At 33.8% G+C, this 23,450-nt stretch overlaps 2 protein-coding genes across 2 annotated transcripts; both read left to right on the plus strand.

Moving 5' to 3' along the window:
• Window positions 1-7,026: 7,026 nt before the first annotated feature.
• On the plus strand, window positions 7,027-8,410 carry LOC142170489 (uncharacterized). Its single transcript, XM_075232411.1, has 3 exons — window positions 7,027-7,097; window positions 7,549-8,099; window positions 8,205-8,410. The coding sequence occupies exons 1-3, from the start codon at window positions 7,027-7,029 to the stop codon at window positions 8,408-8,410; spliced, it is 828 nt and encodes a 275-aa protein (XP_075088512.1).
• A 36-nt stretch (window positions 8,411-8,446) lies between these two features.
• On the plus strand, window positions 8,447-8,764 carry LOC107824353 (uncharacterized). The gene has a single exon (XM_016651099.2). It carries the CDS (start codon window positions 8,447-8,449, stop codon window positions 8,762-8,764), a length of 318 nt encoding a protein of 105 aa, XP_016506585.2.
• Window positions 8,765-23,450: the final 14,686 nt, after the last annotated feature.

The raw sequence follows: 23,450 nt of genomic DNA on the forward strand, positions 1-23,450 counted from the left end.
ATTTGGAGATGGCCCCAGCGGCAGTTATTAGCGAGCTCGGATCATACATTCGTGGAGACTTGAGGTAGGGCTGTTCAGCGCCCGCAACTCCTGGAGTCCCCATCCTCTGTCTATTTAGCTGTGTACTTTCATTCGAACAACTTGTAACTTATTTCAGACCCTTATATGTATTACTCTAGTAGTTTGTGCACTCGTGACACCAGATTTGGGGAATTGTAATAGATATTTGGCTAGTTCAGCTTCCGCATTGTTACTTTAAATTTATTCAGTTATCTCAGTTCTTTTTTAATAATTTAACTGTTATAAAGAGTAGATTGTTCTAACTTTGGCTTGTCTAGCAAGTGAAATGTTAGGCGTCATTACGATCCCGAAGGTGTGAATTTCGGATCGTGACAAAAGTTCTTTTTGGCATATGACAGTTATCCACAGCTCCTCGATAACCGATCCCAACATCCTACTCATCACCAACCATCCTCCAAAACAAACACTTTGTAAAATATTTCCTTATGAGTACTTTAGTAGTTCCTCCTCTAAGCTTGTAAAATAAATAAATCCTTATGCTTATTTGTGATCTTTTTAATTCCCAAAGCTCAGTAGACTTTTTCGGGTTTTCCAAAAGGGAAATCTCTCTCCTATAAGTATGTAAGTTACTCATCTTTATCTAAATTATGTTTCTGCTAGATATTACCCCCATTAATTTTACAGTTTTATGTTATTCTGTATAGTTTTATGTTCATATGTTCGATTATTAGTTTGATAACAACCACATATCACTCTTAGTATATGGTTAGCTTCCCAATTTCTTAACGATTCTGATGGATTAACCTGTAAATTCCTAGGAGATACCGGTTAAGTAAAACCTGAAAATAATTAAGAAGGGTATAAGTGTTTAACCGTGGCCGGGATGAGGTTAAAGAAATAAGAGTTAAGAAAAGAGCTAAACTCTTTAAAAGATTGGGAAGAAGAGATGAACACAGTGAATTAAAAAAAAGAGTAGAAAAGGGGTAATCTCAGGTTCATAATATATATATATATATATATATATATAAAACTGTGTATAATAGATATATACCGACTAAAAAAATAAACATTAAGTTTAGCCGGATATTTGGGTAACAATTTTGAAATGTTGAGGACTATGTTGATAGACCATAACCACATAACCATATTCTAATCCCTTTAAGCAAAGGGAATTGGCTTTCTTTCTCAAGAAGTGAAAGCTCCATTTAGTTTTTCAATTTCCATTTAATTCCATTTTTAATCTTACTTATAATAAAAGAAACTAGATAATTAAGTAATAATCAGAGGACTTGAACTTTTCTTTCTGGATGAGTGTACAAATAAAACCGACAAATAACACCATACCAATAATCCAAGTCAAACCGAGAAAAAAAACCCGACTATAATTCGGTTTGATTTGGTTTAGTGTTGGGAAAAAAATTCGAGCATAATTGACTTGATTTTAACTTAAAAGGTCAAACCGAAACCAAACCAAGCCGGCATTACATGTATAAAAGTTTTAAATATATTTAATACATAAAAACATTTATTGTTGTGTAATATAATAATTTTATCTTTTAACGTATTATTTCAAGTTTGGACTTATAATTTTTGAATGCTCCAATATGTATATACTCCATAAATGTTAGTAACTCAAATAAAGTCCAAAATTAAATTAATATTAATGCTAATAAAAGATATTCAATTCAATTGTACTAGAAATGACAGTAGTGTTAGATATTTATTTTTTAATTTTTTCATAGTTTAAATAAAATGCATATTTTTAGTATTTATTCATGTAAATAATAGTACCTATTAGTCGTACTTATTTTAGAAACTTAGTAATTTTAGATTATGTTCATTTATTATGACTTATTAATAATATTTTTTACGCGATTTTACTATCTTTATTATTGAATATTATAGTACAACATCATGACTCATCTTATATTTATGTTATTTTTTGAAAAATACTTTATATAGTTCTGTTTTACTTGGATTTAAAAATATTTAGAAGACAAATTTGATATTTTGTACTATGAACACTTTATGAAAAAAAACCCGAAAAAATACAATAAAAATCAAAAACTCGAAATTAAAAATTCTGACTTTTATTGGTTTGATATGGCTTTTAAGTTTAGTAACCTGTCACAATTGATTTGATTTGATAATTGAAAAATTCGAACCAACTCGAATTATGTACGCCCCTACATGCAACTCTGCAAGAAAGTTTTGAAGTTAGGTTAGAAACTTTGGTTCCATTAGCGGCGCATCAACAGCTGCGGTTGCTCAACTGATTTTATGACCTTTTTGTTATATTTTGGCCTTAATTAATTCGTCATCCTATGGAAAATTCTCTTTCTTTCAAGCCAAGGTATAACTTTATGGAAAAAAAATTATAACAAGACATTACTTAAAGCAGAACCTTCTATAAATATGTATAAGTTTAATTTCTATATGTTAGTGGTATAAATGAATTTGTACATAATTTGATCACCTAAAAAATAACTATACAAATGGCAGTCCATAATAAATTGGATTAATAACTTGAAAAATAAGTCAAACTTGCTACAAGATGTTAAAATACACAATAATATAAAAATATTTTATTATGTCAATGTATATGAGTTAAATTAATAGTACTAATTATTTGTAAGCTAGGAAATGGGATGCCAAAGAAGATGATACAATTAAGTTTATGCATGAGGATGTATGTTTTAAGCAAAATTAACCCAAATAGTCGTCCACCGAATTTCTTAAACTAAAAATAGTTGGCGGGTGTATAATATATATATATATATATATATATATATATATATATATATATATATATAGTTTATATGTATTAGATATATAATATATATACTATATCAAATACCAACTAAAAAAATTAAACATTAAATATGACCGGCTATTTGTGTAACAATTTTGAAATGTTGAGGACTATGTTGATAGACCATAACCGCATAACTATATTCTAATTCCTTTAAGCAAAGAAAATTAGCTTACTTTCTCAAGAAGTGAAATCTCCATTTAGTTTTTCAATTTGCATGTCTAATGGTTTAATTCCATTTTTTAATCTTACTTATAATAAAAGAAACCAGATATAATTAAGTAATAATCAGAGGACTTGACCTTTTCTTTCTGGATGAGTGGGGGAAGAGAAAGACGATTGTTGTTCTTTCTTCTTCCTTTTTCTTGTCAATTGGAATAAGAAATATTGACAAAAGATTTGGGACCAATTCAAGTATGATATACGAATTAATATGAACAGCTCATTTTTGGTTTAGTCAACATTGACCAAGTCCTCAGCCTACCATATTGAAAAAGATTACTATAACTTTACCAAAGGCTAAAACAGAAAATAGGGCATACCATTAAGGATTATATAACGGTCCGAATCGTTCCCCCCCCCCCCCCCCCCCACCTCCCACTCCCCCAGGCAGATCTAGGATTTCAAGAGGATGGGTGTACTATTATAAAAAAGTGGATCTAGAATTTATATTTGACATGTTTGACTTTAGTCTCTTACCATGAATACACTACATTTTTTTAAATTATAGGTTCAAAATTATATTCTTTTTAAAATTTTAGTGATTTTTACGTATACATTTATGCTCCTTGCTGAAAACAAGACTTTCTGAAGTGAGATTTGAACCTCCAATTTTACTCGTATAGGTACGCCCAATAATTATTGTACCATAGGAGTCTTTGAGCACAGGTGCACGTACATATATTTAAGTAATTTTAAAGAAATATAATATTATTATATATGGTTTATAGAGAGGAGTATGGGTTCACATGAATCCATATCCTACCTAGAAACGCCCCTGCCCCTCCCTTTTCTGATTCCCCTTTGAACTCCATTGTTACAGTTATTGCTCCTTTGGTAACTCGAACCCATAATTCTAAGGTTGTAGATGCGGGTGCTGACCGTCAGAGCAATCTTTTTTGTCAGGTCAAATGCACATAACTTTTAGGTTTTGAGAGTTAACAGGTGTAAGTTTACATCAAATTTTAAAAGTTCTTGCACTCTCAAAGAGTTAAGAGTAACTTCATCTATTCTTTCTTACAAAAGATAAGCACAAAATGGCTGGTTAATGAAAATAAAGATAGCTTTCATCTATTTTTAAAGGATGACTTGGATTCAAATTCAAAGAGACGTGGGTTATGTAATTTGAGAGATGTTCTATTTTAAAAGGGGTGAAGTACACAAATAGCCCACAAAGTGAATGATCTTGAATTTTTGTTCTTGCTTATCTCATGGGCAAAAACTTCAAGTTTAACAAGCCGCTCGTTTGTTCCATGGACAAAACTTTTAACTTTGACCTTGAAGTTCTACCGATGAGGCAACCGGGGGTTAAAAATTAAAGACCCCCCAAAAAGTGTCATATTTCTGCAATTTTTTGTTTAAAAGGGATGACTTGGACCTGGACCTGGTCCAGTATATTTTAGGAATTTTTACCTCCTATAGCAAAGGTTGATACCTAATTTATTTTAAATAAATACTCTTTTAAAAAATTATATTCTATAGATACCTTTTGATTTTTATAGCCAAATATCTATTTATGATTACCTCCAACTCTTAAGCCATAAAATACTCTTTGTATTATTTTTCTCTCTCATTCTTTTAGATTTTTCTCCATCCTCTCTCTCTCAATGCCAGTATTTCTCCATGGTTATCTCCTCTCTCTCTCTCTCTCCGCCTCTTTATCCATGTTTGAATGTCTAAAATGGCGAGTTATCTAGGTTGGTGAGCATCCGTACAAGGAAATTGTATTGGTGGTGATCAATGTCCCAAGCACTTGGGTATAAAGAAGTGTGAATCTATGGTATGTTCAATTCTTAGAATATCTTGAAGGATCTGAGACCCCACCTTGATTTCCAATTTGAATGTCAGTTCCAGGTTTGGAACTGTCCATAGGACTGATTCAGTTATCACTACTGCCGGTCCCCATGACTATCTATTCATTTAATTTATGCGAAGAGACCACACACATGGGTACACGTACAAAAAACTATGCAAAAGCCATGAAAGAAGGGTTTTGATTCGCGTATCGGCGGTTTCTTCTGCTCAGGAAGTGACCTCGGCTCCGGCACCATTGCCGAACCAAGACGACGCATTTTCACTACCGGCTTCCGGTGAACGGCGGATTCGCCGGAAATTAGGGTTTGTTCTTGAACAAAGACGACGGAATTTGGGGCTGAGCAACTTGATTTTCTGTTAATATATTTCAATGTATTTTCATGTATTTCATTGTATTCATTGTCTTTTTTTTCATTGTAATCCAATGTATCTCGTTGTATTCCATGTATTTCATTGTATTCACTGTCTTTTTTTCATTGTATTTCAATGTATCCCGTTGTATTATATGTATTTCATTGTATCCACTGTCTCGCTATATGCCATGGATGTATTCATATGTTTTTTTTTAATTAATATAATTTATGTATTCAGATGTATTATATAATTTCTCTGAATATTGCTATATTTTTTGGGTATTTTTCGGTTGAGAATCTTTTTAATAACTGAAAATACAAAATTTGTATGTTATAATTGAGTTTATTGAGTTATATTAGGAGTCTATTATGTTAATTGATTCACTTTCCGTTTTAAAAATAGTATAATCCCCTATTTCACCTCGTGAATACAATTGAATACAATAATCTGTTCAGTTGTAATCCCATATTTCGCTCCATGAATATAGTCGAATACAACAACTGATTAGCTGGACTTCCCTGATTCACGCCTATTTTTGCTACTGTATTCATGAATACAATAGCTTAAATACATCAAATACATCTTATAGCCACACAAAAGGTATCTATAATCCGTAATATAACAAATGGTATCTATAGATGGTTAATTACTACTAAAAGATAATGCTTTATGAAAATTTCCCTATATTTTAACCGAAAGGTCCGTGTAAGTATGCATTTAGTCTGCATTTGTAATTGGATTTTTCTGTAGATTTTTGTATTCTTAAATTGGCCTGCTCAAGCACGCTGCCCAAAATTTTTTTTGAGAATTTTTCGTAAAGCACCATCTTTTAGATCTAATTAGCCATTTATAGATACCGTTTGCTATATTACGTGTTATAGATACCTTTTATGTTTTTATACAATGTATTTGATGTATTTAAGCTATTGTATTCATTAATACAATAGAAAAAATAGGCATTAAAAAGGAAATTCCAACTAAGGTTGATATGTATTTAACTGTATTCACGCGGCCTTATCATGAATACAGTAACGTATCTGCGTAAAATCTGGAAGGTTAAACTAGTTAAAAACGGAAAGGAAATCAAATCACATGATATTCTCCTAATTTAACTCAACGAACAAAAACTATTACCCATTAATCTATATTATGACATACACGATTCAAAAAAAAAAGTAGCGAAAACAAGAGCAGCATCTGTTCGAAGTTCTTCCATTCACTTCTCCCTTTTCTCTGTTCACAGATATCAATTCAACCACGGAAAATTAGATTGATACAAATTATATACAAAATACGGTATAGTTCCTTCATACATATGGCAAGATTAATAGTGTTGTTGCGTCATTCTGGCAAGTGGAACGATGAGGGCAATTACGTCGATTTTTCAATTGAGGGAATACCGATAAAGGAGTATGCGTCCTTTAATGATTTGGTTGCTTCAATTTCTAATCAACTGGGCATAGATTTGAGCTTAAAGTCCATTAAAATTCAATACAAAGTAGAAGAAAATTACACGCCAATGGAAATACACAATGATATGGATTACAGAGTGGATGTAGAGTTGAAAAAAGAGAACAAAGAATTCAGGATGTATCCTTTGTGCATAACAACTATTGAAAAAGAACTTGTATCCGGAGGTAGTTTAAATCAAGGCGACATTGTGCAAATAGACGAAGCAGTTCAAAGGTACGATTCCGATACAGATGATACACTGGCTCTAGATTTTGTCAATTCAGGAGAAGCAATTGGGGTGTTCGAACTGGACAAGAATTTGATAACTTCAAAAAACTAATCAAAGGGAGGTTATGGCTGCACAAGTGTATAAAGATAAGGCTACATTGAAAGAGGTGATGGAGAATTATGCTATATCTCAAAGGTTTCAATTCTGAGTTGATAGGTCTAATGCTGTCAGGTTTGCATGTATTTAATTTTTTTTTTTTGTATTTTCTATTATTGGTTCGAGCTGTAAGTTTAACGTTGTTGTATTTATGCGTATTTGTGGATTTCCTTTTGATTATAACTGATGTCGATAACATATTTTGTTTATGGTCCTTAAATACATGTATTCATATGTATTTTACTGGTATAATTACATTACATTGTCTCTAATTATTTTCTTAATTTGTCTACTGTGGTTTTAAGTGTATGCATATATCCACAATTGTATTCAGTTGTATTCATTGTATTTAAATGCATATAACTATAATTGAATTCAGTAGTATAAATTTTTTTTATATATACATGTCAGATTGTATTCGTGTGTATATGAGTGCATTTTTTTGTAAATATTTATGTTAATCATATGTACAATAATTAATTCTTTGTAGTTATGCATTATTATGTATTTCAGAAGATTGTGAATGGAGGTTTAAGGCTTCAAGCATTAACAAATCAGAACTATTCAAAGTGAGAGAGTTCATTGATAACCATACATGTCCGCTGAAGGACAAGGTGTATGAGCAGCGACAGGCAAGTAGCAGCCTTATAGGTGGTATGATTAGGCCTAAGCTTACTAATCATAAGAGGAAATACACCCCAAAGGATATTATTGAGGATGTGAAATCACATTTAGGTGTAGATGTTAGCTACATGTTGGGATGGAGGGCTAAAGAAAAGGCAATGAATTTTTTGAGAGGTGAACCGGCTGATTCATACAAAAAATTACCAGGATACTTATATACAATGGATATGACATATCCAGATTCCCACATCAGGATGGTAAAATTGCCCAAAAATGAATCCATATACGTGTATATATCTTTGTATGCCTTTATAAAGGGGTTTGATCATTGTAGACCCATTGTTGTTGTAGATGGAAGTCACCTAAAATCTTACTATACCGGGACATTCGTTTCGGCAAGCACGTTGGATGGTGCAGGTGAGTACCTGAATTATAATATAATCTGTTAATATTTTTAAGATTGAAATACATGTTTTAAAAATATGTATTCAATTGTCTTTACAAGTCATATATTGCCACTAGCATATGGTGTTATTGATTCAGAGAACGATGCTGTTTGGTCGTGGTTCTTTGAGAAATTCAAGATAGCATACGGTGAGAAGGAAAACATGTGCATCATTTCAGATAGAAATGAGAGTATCATTAAATCTGTATCGAGAGTGTATCTAGATGTACCACATTTTGCTTGTATATGGCATTTATGGAACAACGTATATAAGAAATTCTAAAAGAACCATGTCAAGTTAAGCGAGATATACTTCTCGATGGCAAAAGCATACACACAAGCTGAATTTGACAGTTTGATGGAAAAGGTGGAGAAGGTAGATATTAGGGTGAAAGAATACTTAGAGTTAGCTGGATACGAAAAGTGGGCTAGGTTGTATGCCCCTGTTAACAGGGGATGGACAATGACGTCAAATATTGGTGAGTCAATCAATGATGCACTAGTGTCAGCAAGGGAATTGCCAATATACGACTTCCTCGAAGAAGTTAGGAAGATGTTTGGACGTTGGAATTGTAGTAACCGCAAAGAAGCTACACAGACATACACAACGCTTGGAAAAAATACCAGGAGATGCTGACTTTGAATGAGGCAATGTCTACACGCATGACTGTAAGTTTTATTTTAATGTCAATGTATTATATAGCTTAATTGTTTTCTGAAATAATTGACATGAATACATCTGAATAGAAATATTTTTTATAATACAACTGCCATGAATACAACTAAATTCAAACACATACAAGACATATTTTATCGAAGATCTAAGTTGAATACAATTGAATACAACTAAAAACATGTTGCAAAAACTATTCGAATATATCAGAATACAACTAACAAATATGTATTATACATAATTTTAATATGTATTGTCATGTCGTAGCCTTCTAATGTTTTTGTTACACTTCAGTTGCCTAAAGTACAACCGATTTTTTATGTATGTAATAGTATTCATAAGATAAGACGTAATTATATTTTATAGTCTGTCGGTCTAAAAATATGATGTATTCTTATGTATGTAAATATTTCAGTTGTATGTAACTGAGTAATTCAGTATTATATATATGGTAATTCAGTTATATGTGCTCAAAACTTATATTTCTATTTTTAAATGTAGGTGGTGCCATCAACTGAATACTTACATACGGTTAACGATGGAGGGAGGCATTACACAGTCTGCCTGTTAGAGAGAAAATGTGTTTGTGGGAGGTTCCAAGTTGATGAATTACTATGCCCACATGCTTGGGCTGTATTGAAGAGCAAGTTTCTAATGCCAGAAGAATATTGCTCTAACTATTACAGACCAAATATTGTTATAATGACATACGATATGCCTGTGTACCCGCTACTGGACAGAAATGACTAGAACATACCAGCACATGTTGCAGAGGAGGTTGTACTACCACCCAAATGGAAAAGACCTCCTGGAAGGCCAAAGAAGAAGCGCAATAAACCTTTAAGTGAGTTGCTGCAGCCGAAAAATCAACATTCATGTAGCATATGTGGGCAGGGAGGACATAACAAGCGAATGTGTAGAAATGCTCCACGTAGAATTTAGTTAACAATCTGACATGTATTGGTGCTTCAACGATTTGTCAATAATTATGATGACATTGTCAAGTAATAAATTCTCATTGTCAAGTAATAATTTCTAAAATGCCTTTCGTGAATAGATTCTGTATACAGTTAGTTGCAGTATTAATTTGAATACAATCGAATACAACCTTGTCCACATATACTTAGACATACAATAATAGACAGTGTCTGAGTTCAATATAGATAGCTAGTCAGAATACATCGAAATACATTTATATGCTTAGCTATAATATAACAATTTCAATAAATACGTATAACCTGCTCAATACATCTGAATTTGTATTCTTTAATATGTATTAACTGAATTTGAAAGTACATATTAAAGAATACAACTGAATATAGCTTAATACAGCTGAATACAGTTGATTACAGAAAAATACATCTGAATTCTTTAATATAACCTACCATCAGTATACATAAAGTTTCTGACTTTGATATTAACCTGTTCAATACGTATAACCTGTTCAATACGTATAACCTTTGATATTACTGATTATTAATACATACTCATATCCTGTAAGATACATATGAATATAAACTGAAGAATAAGCATTAATACTTATGAAGAAAACAATGAAACATCGATTGAAAAGTTGCAATTGTCATACATGAACACTGTTGATAAAGTGATGATTTTTTCTAACTGAATACCATCTTCACCAAAAAACTACTCAAAAACAGTATTCACCTAAAAATAACATTCTAAAACTACATTAACCTAAAGCTACTCTAACACTATCTGCAACTTTGAATCTGACTCCGTGATTTGCCTAGCAATCTTTGAGGGTGCTTCATTCTCGCTTATGGCATCAGCGTCTATCTTTCGCATAGCATAGTCCCATAGGAGAGCACCATATCTTTGACGGAGTAGATTGGAATCAAATGTTGTTTGTGGAATCTCACCAAGAGTGCTCAGAAACTCTACGTATGCCGCAACATGCACCCCACAATCCCTAAAAAATGTTGATTGAAACAATTAAAAATAATTCATACAATTAGATTTGTATATAACATACAAGAATGATGATTGAATACTTACATGATCCTAGCTTTCTGTTGAGACAGATCTGATATGAAAAAAACTTCAAAGGGATCAGTATGTGACTTGTCAGTGTATGCTGAGTAAGTAGACCAATCTATGCCTTGACAATCTCTGTAAAAGCCACTGATTGATAGATACAGAGGTACAAGCTTAGCTAGCTTATCTATCTCAGAAGCTACATAGGCATCATGACCTGCAGATCTGTACGAGTCATACACTTTGATACATCTCTCCTTGAATGAGACAACAACCAATACCCAGTGTAGTTTGTCCTTCAAGTTGACTGGTATCAAGATATTGTCAACAGTATGCCAAGGTACATTAGCTAGCAATCTGTAGCCCCTTATGTACTCACATACCACATCCTCTTCTTTGGCTACATTAGAATTACTATCTGTATCAGCATACCTGTCGAAGATTTCAGCTATTCTTGTCTTGAATATACAATCAGCAGTTGTATACTTGAAGTTGCTTGTTTGATTGTACTTTCCCTTCTTTCTCAGATAGTAGAATATGACGTTAATATGCTATACACAAATTTAATTACATAGTGTGATTCCAATTAATCAAACTAAGAAAAAAAATATGACAAGTGAAAACTCAGCTAAATACATCACACGGATTAAAGAATAATACATTTGTATTTTATAGAAAAATACATCTAAATACACTATATTACAGCAAATATTCAAGAATAAATACCAATTGATGTTAAAATACAGAGTGTATGAATACAGTTAAAATTCAGCAGATATTACAGCAGGTATGACAGCAGAAACAGTTAAAATACAGCAGATAATACTGTTCAAGATACTACAACAGATATTAAAGATATTACAACTACCCATTGATGTTAAAATATATCTGAATACATTCAAATACATGTTGTTATTCAAAGAAAATGAGTCAGTTAAATACATATTACTGAAATACATATGTTAGTTACAACATATAATAAATTTGAAAATACATCAGAATACATTAAAATATAGCAGTTCTTCAGGAGTAATGATTCCATTACATTCATCATAAAGATTCAGTTTAAAACATAATACATTTTCAACTAATAAAAATTATTACAATACACTTGAATATAATTAAATACAGCAGATTTAATTGTAACATCATTGTGAACTATACAACTAGACAAACCAATACTAAATAAATAAATTATAGTGGAGTTGGAATGGTAAAACTTACGTTGTCATCCCATAGCTTTCCGTCAAACTATAGAAGGTAAAACTAATTTTTTGAATTAACTTGATCAACTCCAAAATCCAATGTTATATGAAGTGTTGGCTTTTTCTTCTTATAATAGTCTTCCAAATTACTTCTACAAGTATGATATAAAAAAATATTATATACATTTTTTTAAAATATAAAAATTTAATACACATACCGGGAAAAAACTCACCTCTAATCATGTCTAGCGAGAAGACCATCACGAACCCATTTGTCATATTCCTGAATGATTAATATAGGATGTGGCCCCATTATTGAATCATCCTCAAAGGGGTGTCTTTTTTCAAAAATAGGGGTCAACTTTACTGAGGTACATGTTGTTCATTGAATTCGTGAATAGAGACTTTTAAATTTAAAAACCATGAGGAAATATATCATTAGTTTATAAGAATACTAACCTGCGGAGTCGAAGTTAGACTCATAAGGCGAAGAATACCAACTACTTGGTCGCCGATTCCTATGAGATGGTACTGGTTGATTCAACTTTTTTTGCACCGTTGTGTATCACAATTCTAGTTTCTGGAATTTGACTGGGAAGAAACTTGTCGTCCAGCTCAAATTGAGATACATAGAATTCTGTAGATACACCCTCTTGACCTGTAGGTGGTATGTTGCACGACACCTCTGATGTTGTATTCCCCTCAACTCTTGACTCCACACATTGAGCATTAAGCATTGTTTTCTATTAGTTGTATGCATCATTGTTAGTGTAGTAACTTACTGTATGAATACAGTTAAATACATATAAATACAGTAAGGAAACTAATTTTAGTAATGGAAATCTTAGTGAAATACATCACACATATTCAAGAATAACAAATCTGAATACATTAAAATATGGCTGAATACATTTAAATACATCAGTTAATTCCAACTACATATTAAGGTTAACATACATCTGAATACATTTAAATATATGTTGTTGGTCGAATACATTTAACATTTTAGTGAGGCAGTTAAATGCTTGTCGAATACATACAACTTTTAAAGTATAATTATTTAAGAATAATAGCAAACATGAGATATAAACATATGCTAAAGATGTTAAAAATGTTAAACCTCAACATTATCCCCGACAGCTGTGTCAATACTATCATCACGTCTCCATATGGGTTCCTTTCTCTAGTGTAAACTTTCATTTTGTTGATTGTGTTGAAGATGGTCAGAAAGCATCTTAAAATTATCATTGATCGATGTTCTCAGAGACTTGAACTCGCCCACAACCTTAACAAGACAGAAATAATTATAAGATTGCGCCAAAAATATATGAATGTTAAGCACTAAATTGTAATGTTTAATATGTGGATAAATACTCACATATTTTTTGAATGAATTTAGGTCTTTTCTCAAAGAAGATACTTCATCATTTTTGGAATCTGCCAGCTGATTGTGATGCAAAACATTCTGTCCAAATTCGGATACACAAATAGGAGAAATCTTGGATTGATACTCTGTATTTGAGGGATGTCTTTCGTGTTCCTTGCGCTTTTTATGGGGCGGTGATGAAGATGGACCAACACTTGCAACATGTTTATTCTTACATTGAAGATCAGGTGTAGGAGAAAAGTCATCCGAATCCTCTCCCGACTTGTCTGAATGAGCAGGAGTAGGACTGTTCTCAACATCAATGCCTACGGGAGGAATCTGAATAACGGAAATCTCTATATCGGTTGGATGGATGTCCTTGTAAACAATCTGAAAAATGAAATACAATTAAAGTCTTACTACAAACATACACATGCAGATCTGTAATCAAATTATAATTTGTATTGAAATTAAGGCAGCACTAATGATTGGGAAATTATATGCAATTTTATGAAGAATTAATAATGAAGGCTACAGCAACTGTATACTGCTGTATGCATCTGAATGCAAATGTATGCAGTATCTGTATGCAAATGTATGCAGCATCTATATGCAATTGTATGCAGCATCTGTATGCATCTGAATGCAACTGTATACTGCTGTATGCATCTGAATGCAAATGTATGCAGTATCCTGTATGCAAATGTATGCAACATCTGTATGCATTTGTATGCAAGTGTATACTGCTGTATGCATCGGAATGCAAATGTATGCAGTATCCTGTATGCAAATGTATGCAACATCTGTATGCATTTGTATGCAGCATCTGTATGCATTTGTATGCAGCATCTGTATGCATCTATATGAAACTGTATACTTCTGTATGCAAATGTATGCAGAATTAATGATTAATAAAATTTAAACTATCCACGATACAAATTGTATATTACCATGTTTGCCTTGTCATTGAACATGCCATTCATCATATAAGCAAAGTTTGGCTGATTTCTGGTGGTTCTCCAATTGAGTATTCTAGGGACCACGTTATCAACTCGGAGTGCAATTTTGGGATCAACATCTGAACAGCACTCATAAAACCACACTTGCATAGTTAGGGGCATCCCAGCTATCCCGTAATACTTCTTCTAAGCATCCATCTTCTTGCTAATCGATTTTGTCAGCGTTTCAAATGATTTTAAACCCCCAATGATATTCAGAATAGCACCCACTCTCAACCAAGTCAAAATGTAGCCTTGGTATGGTTGTGTTGTTCTTCTCAGATGAAAAAATAAAGGTGTGTACGAAATACAACAAAGTTATCTTCAAGGCATCACCATCATTGTCGGGACACCAGTTCTTGTCAGCAAAGCATTTCATCAAATGTTTCTTCTTGACAAGATTGGCACCTCCAAAGTAAGTCTCAATAAGCCGGTTAGGAACCTTTTTACTAAACTCAAAATCAGCATCATTACCAACACATTTGAGGCAAGTCACAAGTGCAAACTCCCTTAATGTGAAATGTAATGAAGTACCATTGACGTGTATTGCAAATACATTGTTAGGAGTTCCTTCTAACTGGAGAGCCATGAAGCATTTGAAGAGTTGATGTTGGACTTCACAAAGCTTCATTTGAAGGAAATTTCCAAAGCAAGTATTACCTAGTTGTTTGTATTGCTCTGGAGTAAGGTTCTCTTTTAGCTCGGAGACTATTTCAGTGTTAGTATATATATGCGGTGCAAATATTGGTTGTTTTTTCACAAAAAGCTTAATTCCCTGCATTTAACAAGAATAAATACATATTAATACAACTGAATACAACGCATATTTCATAGTAAATCTGACATGAATACAACTAAAAACACTTAGAAGTATAAATATAACTGAATACAACGCATATTTCATAGTAAATCTGACATGAATACATATGAATACAACTAAATACACTGACAAGGCTAAATATATATAAAAACAACTGCATACAATACACATGAGATAAATATAATCAACATGAATACAACTACATACAGACTGAAAAATTAAACATTTTAAAACAACAAATAAATACATTGAAATTAGAATAAAAACAGTGATGGGAACCTTGAAAATCCTTAAAAATACAACTATAAAAATACATCAGAATACATATACATATCTGTATCATTATTTTCTAAAAGTACAAAAATACGTTGAATAACCTTTTTGAACAGAAACATTGAACAATGTTATACGTATAAATACAGTTGAATACATGAATAATACAGATGAATACATCAGAAAATTACCTTTTCTTCGACTTTATCTGAGCTTTTACTTGCTTCAACCTCCTTCCCCTTGACAGATAAAGCTTCAGAGATATGGATTTTCCTCTTTTCCGGAATGACAAGTCTTGTTTCCTTCATTGATTTCTCGACTTGGGTTTCTTTGAAATTTTCATGTCGAGCTTTTGTTATCTTCTCCAATGCCATATTTTTGGCTAAACCTGCATCCAATTCCCCTTGAGTGATTTGCAAGGAGAAAGAGGGCCCATCGAAATTGAGAATTTTAGTGGGTATACCTCTAGTAATCAACTTGCGGGGTGTATTTTCAGACATTGTGAGAATACGACTTGGGTACTGTTGATTAGATACAATTTGGTGAGTAGAGATGTTGAGAATAAGCAAAAATAATGAAAATAAAAAAAAATACTTACCACACTAATTATAGAAACAAATCAGTACAATGTAGATGAAATTAGGGTTTACCCGAGATTGGGGAAGGAGGAAGCAGCGTTGTGGGCGAGGAGGATTCTGATTTTTAGCACGATTACAGGGAATTTGGAATGAAAAATGAAAAATAGATTGTATTAATTTAGAGAGAGATGGTGAACTTGTATTGAGAAGTTGTATGAAAAACGGTATCTATGAGAGAGAAAATCTGAGAATGGAGAGAGAGAAATAAAATATAGCGTGTATAATGGCTTAAGTGTAGGAAATACCAAAATTAGAAATTTTACTATAAATCATATAACATATCTATAGGAGGTAATTTATTTAAATGATATTTATTTTAAATAAATAGGGGGTTAACCTATTCTATAGGAAGTAAATTTCTCAAGAGACAATACGTAGAAATAAAGCTACTTTTTAGCAAATTATCTGTTTTGGGTTGCTCTTCCAGAAGTTATTGGTTTTTACTTTTTTATACATATAATTTTTATATATTGACTAGCGAATATAATTATTTTTGGACGAGTGGCCAAAAGTGTAACTTGCCCAAAACATTATTGTTTCACAAATTTGGGCCAACTAATTAAACAGTTTAAACTCAAAGGATGAGGTAAATCTTCAACTCTGTTGTCTCTTAACCGTTTTTGAAGAATCCTAAAGCACATATTAAACTAATGATATTTTAGGTTAACGACTCTCTTTTATATTCTCTCAAAAAAAAAAAAACTGCACACTTATTTTGGCTTCCCTCCCCCTTTCTCTCCTTGTATTTCTTCTTCTATCTATTCTCCTTTGCTCTCATAGTTTAGCAAAAATTCTTGCAAATTATGCACAAAAAAAACAACAGTGGGATGAAAATGTAAGGTTGATCTCACATCAGAGAAAATCAGAAGCAAAAACTAAGAGAGAAAAAATATATTTCAACTTTTTTTTTTCTTCTCTCTTCTTTTTTTTTGGTTGGATTGAATGGGCGGGTGTGATTGAAATTGGTTGTAAATACCTAAACGAGGCTATATACAAAATTTGAGCAAGATTAGCAAAAACTAAGAGAAAAAATATATTTCAACTTTATTTTTCTTCTCTTTTCCTTTGTTTAATTGGATTGAATTGGCGGGTGTGATTGAAATTGATTTAAAAAACCTAAACGAGGCTATATACAAAATTTGAGCAAGATTAGAAGTGATTTAGACTGGTTTTAGGTAAAAAAATCAGATCTAAAAATCCAACTGTAACATGTGTATATCACGTTGTATATCGTGTACATCAGTATATATCACACACAAGTTTTTAAGGACGTCTGTGTATATAACTTTGTATATCGTGTATACAACACAATTTTTTATGGGCGCCTGTGTATATCACATTGTATATCGTATATATAACACAAATTTTTCTGGATATACACATATACATATAATATACATGAGATATCACTGATGTACATAGAGATATACACGGGTTACAATAGGGGATATACATATGGAGTCGTCTTGAACTTATATTTTCAATCTAAAATGTGTTATACAAAGAAGGAAAATAAAATTTTAATAGTTGTTTTGATATACACATTATTATTATTATGTAATACACTGTGATATACAAATAATATAACTATTAATTATTGATCAAAAAGGAAAATAAATTTTTGATATAGCATGTTTAAGCAAGTTCTAAAATATAAAAATAATAAATATAATTATGGGATTAAATAATATTTTGGTATACACAGAAAATTAATTTTTAATATATACAAAGAAGAAAAATAAACTTATGATATCTATTTTGGTATATACATGTTTGATGTGCTATACACTGTGATATACAAATAATATAATATTTTTATTGTGATATACATTGATATAAAGGCAGCAGTAACTATATATATAATTTTATATTATTGATATATCAGAGAATAATATTATTTATATTTAAAGAATGAAAATAAAATTTTAATATATATGTTGATATAGATAAAGAAGAAGAAAAAAAGTTGTGATATACATGTTATTATTGTGATATATATTTATTGGCTATTTGATGTCAATATCTATAACTAGGGCTATTTTCTGCCAATTATATGAGTATGTTATTATACCGATGTCAAAACCCCCTGATTAAACAGTTTAGACTCAATGGATGATCTGTAAATCTTGAACTCTGCTCTCTTAACAGTTTTTAGAAAATCCTAAAGCATATTCTTTCACCGATGATATTTTAGGTTTTACTTGGTTTAAGACATCATCAGGAGAAAAGATTTGTATAATATCAGTATTATTTAATCGACTCTATCTAGTCGTTTACCCTTTCATTTAAGTTATTAAAAATTTACTTCCTTTACTATAAGCTGTAATTTTTTTTTACACTCTTAATGAAACTATACTAAATTGAATTATGGTAAATTATAACGAAGGAAACAAAGAAATAAAATATGCTTCTTTTGCTTCGTTTTATGTTTCCTACGTTGGTTTTTTCGTAGAATAAAGAACTAAATTGTATATGGTAAAATTGGTTTATATTAAATAACCAAATGGTAGCGTGACACGTGGAACCGAAGATAGGCAGAAGGTAAATTGAGTAACAATAAGCACCGGGAACAACAACTGCAATTAGCATCGGGTGGGCCCCTAAGAGAGCACAATCAACGTGAGCGGATCGAATATTTGTCACCGGATGGCATTCAATTAAGAATATTCCCTAGCATTAAATGGGTAGTCGTTGCAAGGAATATCTACATTCATGGCCTGCCGTTACATATTCATCAATGGCTCATTTATTATCATTTAAAAAGGACTTGATCCTAGGATCTTGTTTCCCTAGGTATAACTATAAATAGTAGACTCAACGACTATTGTAACACACGAAATTCTTGACAAAACTTATGTTGCATTTTATTCTCAAGCTAAATAAAATAACTTTATTTATTGTTTTATATTGTCCTCATTCCTATCCTCGGAGGCATTGTTCTCGAAACCAGGCTGGTCATTCTTTCGATTTTAATCGCTAAGTCTTATTTTTAACCTAATTTATCTATCATTTTGGATCAAATCAATTTGCTTATCTATAAACCACGTAACAAATTCAACTGTTCAGTTTACGGGTAAACAGTTTAGCACCCACCGTGGGGCATATGCAGTTGCGTAATTGAGTCGATCCCCTTGCGTTTATTACTAACTATTCTCTATTCAGCAGAAAATTGAAAATGGCGGCTAATGAATATTCTCTATTCAGCATAAAATTGAAAATGGCGGCTAATGATATCAATCGCACACAACGTTAAACCACATGAAAATTTGCCTCAGTACGAGAATTCAATCAGCGACACCCACAACGAGGGAGACGAAGCAACCCCAGTCCATGAAGGACAGTACCCCCGACATGTAGGGGAGCTAACTCCTAATGACGCGGAAGATGAACACGTTGCGAAAATGGTAAGGATCCTAAGAGAGCAATAGAAAGCCATCATGGGCCACTCTCAAGGCAAGATCAGGTCATGGCAAAATTGAAGCAAGCGTTGTCAGGCTCTTCCAACAACGCAAACGGAAGAGCCCTAGTTCCTCCCGGCGTCCCTACATATCAGACGGTTTAAAGAGTTGACAACAATACACCGAGATGTGAGGTTGGCTTCGACGATGCCGGGGCGACCGATAACAGATCTGGTAATGAACAACAGTAACGATTCCTTCAAAATCGAAATCATGAGATTCATGAGGAAGATGAATGAGCAGATGGACCAGAACGCGAAAGACTTTCACACTCGAATGGATTAGATTTCGGGCGCACCACCAGTTTTGAAGGGCCCAAATTTTAAGAAGTACACCCAGTTGCCGTGTAATCAGATCTGGCATCGGAGTTAATTCCGAAACGGTTCAAGATACCGAGCATACCAAAATACGATGGGACTTCGGATCCTCAGGAGCACATCACAACTTATATAACGGCTGTGAAAGAGAACGTTTTGGCTCAACATGAGATCGAATCGGTTCTACTGAAAAAGTTTGGAGAAACCCTCACAAAGGGGGCCTTTACATGGTACTCACTCTTACCCGAGCATTCAATAGATTCTTTTGAAATACTTGCAGATTTGTTCATTAAGGCCCATGTCGCGGCCAGAAAGGTCCAAGCCAGGAAGACGGACATATTCAGGATCGTACAAGGTCAGTCCGAGTTGGTGCGGGAATTCGTGATCAGATTCCAGAAAGAGAGGATACTACTACCGGCTGTACCAGACGAGTGAGTGGAGGAGGCATTCACAAAGGTCTTGAATCTGAGGAGCTCAGACGCCTCCTGAAAGCTAAAGGAAGGCCTTCTCGAATTCTATGAAACTACATGGATAGACGTTCATAATTGCTATGAGTCGAAAATAAGGATAGAAGATGATCAGCTTGGGTTCCCGAAATCAACAAAGGGACGGGACCGATACAAGAACCAGGAAAAGTTCAAAGGTGATTTTGATGCAGATCGGTGATCTTCTAAGGGACATTTCTTACCTTAGAGAGAGCAGAGGGGTGCAACAACAAAGGGTTCCGATTTTCGGATAGGTTCGCTCCCGAAAGAAGAACTGGTTGTGGCCAAAACAACAGATCGTTGCAAGAAGAAGAAGTACTAGGGACCCAAGATTCTATATACCCCAGGTTGTCAGATTACAATTTCAACATTAGCGTAGTAGAGTTGGTATCTGCGATGAGGAATATCAAAGAAGCACAATTCCCTAAGACGATCAGATCCGATCCCAACCAGAGGGATCCTAACTTATGGTGCGAGTATCATAGGACTCACGGCCACAGAACTGGGGACTTTCAGCATCTGTGTGAGGAGGTTTCAACGTTATTGAAAAGCGGCCATCTCAGGGAGTTCTTTAGAGACTGAGCCAAGAATAATTACGGCCACAGCAGGACAATGCAGAACCCTCGAAGATAGGAGAAGACCCTCCTCGGTTGACTATCAACATGATTTTCGGAAGCAATGAAATCAATGGTGTAACCTTCTTGGCAGCCAAGAAGACTAAGGTACCGGTAACCCACAGCAAGAGACTCGGGGAAGTTGCTGAAGATAACATTACCTTCACAGAAGAAGAAGAAGTCCATGGACTTCTTCTGCCACATAACGATGACATGGTAATCTCTCTTAATGTTCTAGATTTCAAGATTATGCGTGTTTTGGTTGACGCAGGAAGCTCAACCAACATTATTCAATAAAGAGTACTTAAGCAAGCAAAGTTAACCAGAAGCATCATTCCGGTAACAAAACGCCTCAACGAGTTCAACTTGGCGAGTGTGACAACCCAAGGAAAGATCCTGCTACCCATGAACGCCAAAGGGGTAACAAAGACCATCTTATTTAAAGTTGTAGATGGCGACATGGGTACAATATAATTCTTGGAAGACCATGGTTACATGAGATGAGGGTCGTACCATCAACATATCACCAACTGCTGAAAATCCCGACCTCAGAGAGAATCAAACAAATAAAAGGAGATCAACCGACATCGAGAGAAATGAACGCAATATCAATTTATAGCAGTAAAGGGAAGGAGCCTAGAAAATAGCAATTACAGGGACCGATGCCTGCTCCCGCACTAAGTGAAGATGACAAAGGAGAGGAATCGTCAGAATCCCACCAGGTATCAAGATACTTTCAGGTACCGGAAGATATAGACGCGACCAAATCAACAACAGAAGAACTCGAGCAAGTGGCTTTGTGCAAGGAATTCTTGGAGAGGAAGTTTCATTTGGGAATAAGACTAAATCCCAAACTCAGATTAGGATTTATTGATTTTCTTAAAGATAACATTGATTGTTTTTCATGGCCGCACTCGAATATGACATGTATCCCACTAGAGATGGTCATGCACAAGCTAAGCCTGGACCCGAGCTTCCCTCCAGTAAGGCAAAAGAAACGCCCAATAGCCGAGGTCAGAAATAGGTTTGTTAAGGAAAAGGTAACTCGACTACTTGACATCAGTTCAATCCGGTATCCTAAATGGTTAGCTAATATAGTTGTGGTTCCAAAAAAGAATAACAAATTTCGAATGTACATAGATTATAAAGACTTGAATAAGGAGTGCCCCAAAGAATCACTCCCATTGCCAAACATTGATCAAATTATTGATACAACGGACGAGCACGAGTTATGAGTTTCCTCTATGCCTATTCCGGGTACAAGCAAATCAAGTTGAACCCAGAGGACTATAAAAAAACTTCATTCATACCGACCTTCGGCACAATTATTATAACGTGATGCCCTTCGGGCTTAAAAATGTCGGAGCCACTTATTATAGGCTCGTGAATAAAATGTTCAAAAAAAAATAGGTAAAACAACAGAAGTGTACATAGATGACATGCTGGTCAAGTTTTTGAATACAGGTGATCATTTAAAGCACCTCCAAGCGACCTTCGATATCTTGAGGAAGCACAACATGAAGCTCAACCCTAAAAAATGTGTGTTCGGGGTTGGCTCTGGTAATTTCTTAGGCTTCTTGGTTTCGCAGAGAGAGATCGAGGTAAATCCCAATAAAATAAAATCCATATAGGACATCTCGGACCAGCTAAGAGGTTCACCGGAAGATTGGCCGCTTTAAGCAGGTTCATCTCTCGATCCTCGAAAAATGTCATCACTTCTTCTCACTCTTGAAGAAGGAGAACAATTTCGAATGGACTCCGGAATATCAACGGGCCTTGAAAGACCTTAAATGTTGTCTATCAAGCCCTCTTCTACTATCAAAATCGGGGAAAGGTGAACAATTGCTAATATACCTAGCGGTCTTAGAAGTAAGTGTCATTCTAGTCTAGGAGGATGAAGGTACGCAATTTCCTATCTATTATAGTAGTAAAATTTTGTCAGGAGTAGAGACTCGCTATCCGCACCTCAAAAAGTTGGTCTTAGCTCTCATAGTCGCCTCTCAAAAGCTTAGGCCTTATTTTTAGTGCCACCCAATAGCCTTTGTAACAACCTTTCCCTTGCGGAATGTTCTTCACAAGCCTGAGTTCTCAGGATGATCCAAATAGATAGTTGAAATTAGTGAATTCGATATTGAATACAAGCCTAGGGCTGCGATCAAATCACAAGTTTTGGCTGACTTTGTGGCCGATTTTAGTCTTGGGTTATTACCTTTTACTACTAAAGAAGTGGTGTTGGTGTTGGAAATAACATCAGGAGTTTGGACCTTGTTCACAAATGAAGCTTCCAATGTGAAAGCGTCCGGGCTCGGGGTGGTCCTAATCATTCCCTTGGGGGAACCCCGAGGAAGGCCATTAAAACTGCTCCGTTAACTAATAATAAAGTTGAGTATGAGGCTTTGGTGTAGGACTCGAACTAGCTCGGGGACTTGGCTCCGAGGTCATAGAGATCAAATGTCATTCCCAGTTGGTAGTAAACCA

This window comes from Nicotiana tabacum, chromosome 16 (genome assembly GCF_000715075.1).
Source record: "Nicotiana tabacum cultivar K326 chromosome 16, ASM71507v2, whole genome shotgun sequence".
In the NCBI taxonomy this organism is placed as follows: domain Eukaryota; kingdom Viridiplantae; phylum Streptophyta; class Magnoliopsida; order Solanales; family Solanaceae; genus Nicotiana; species Nicotiana tabacum.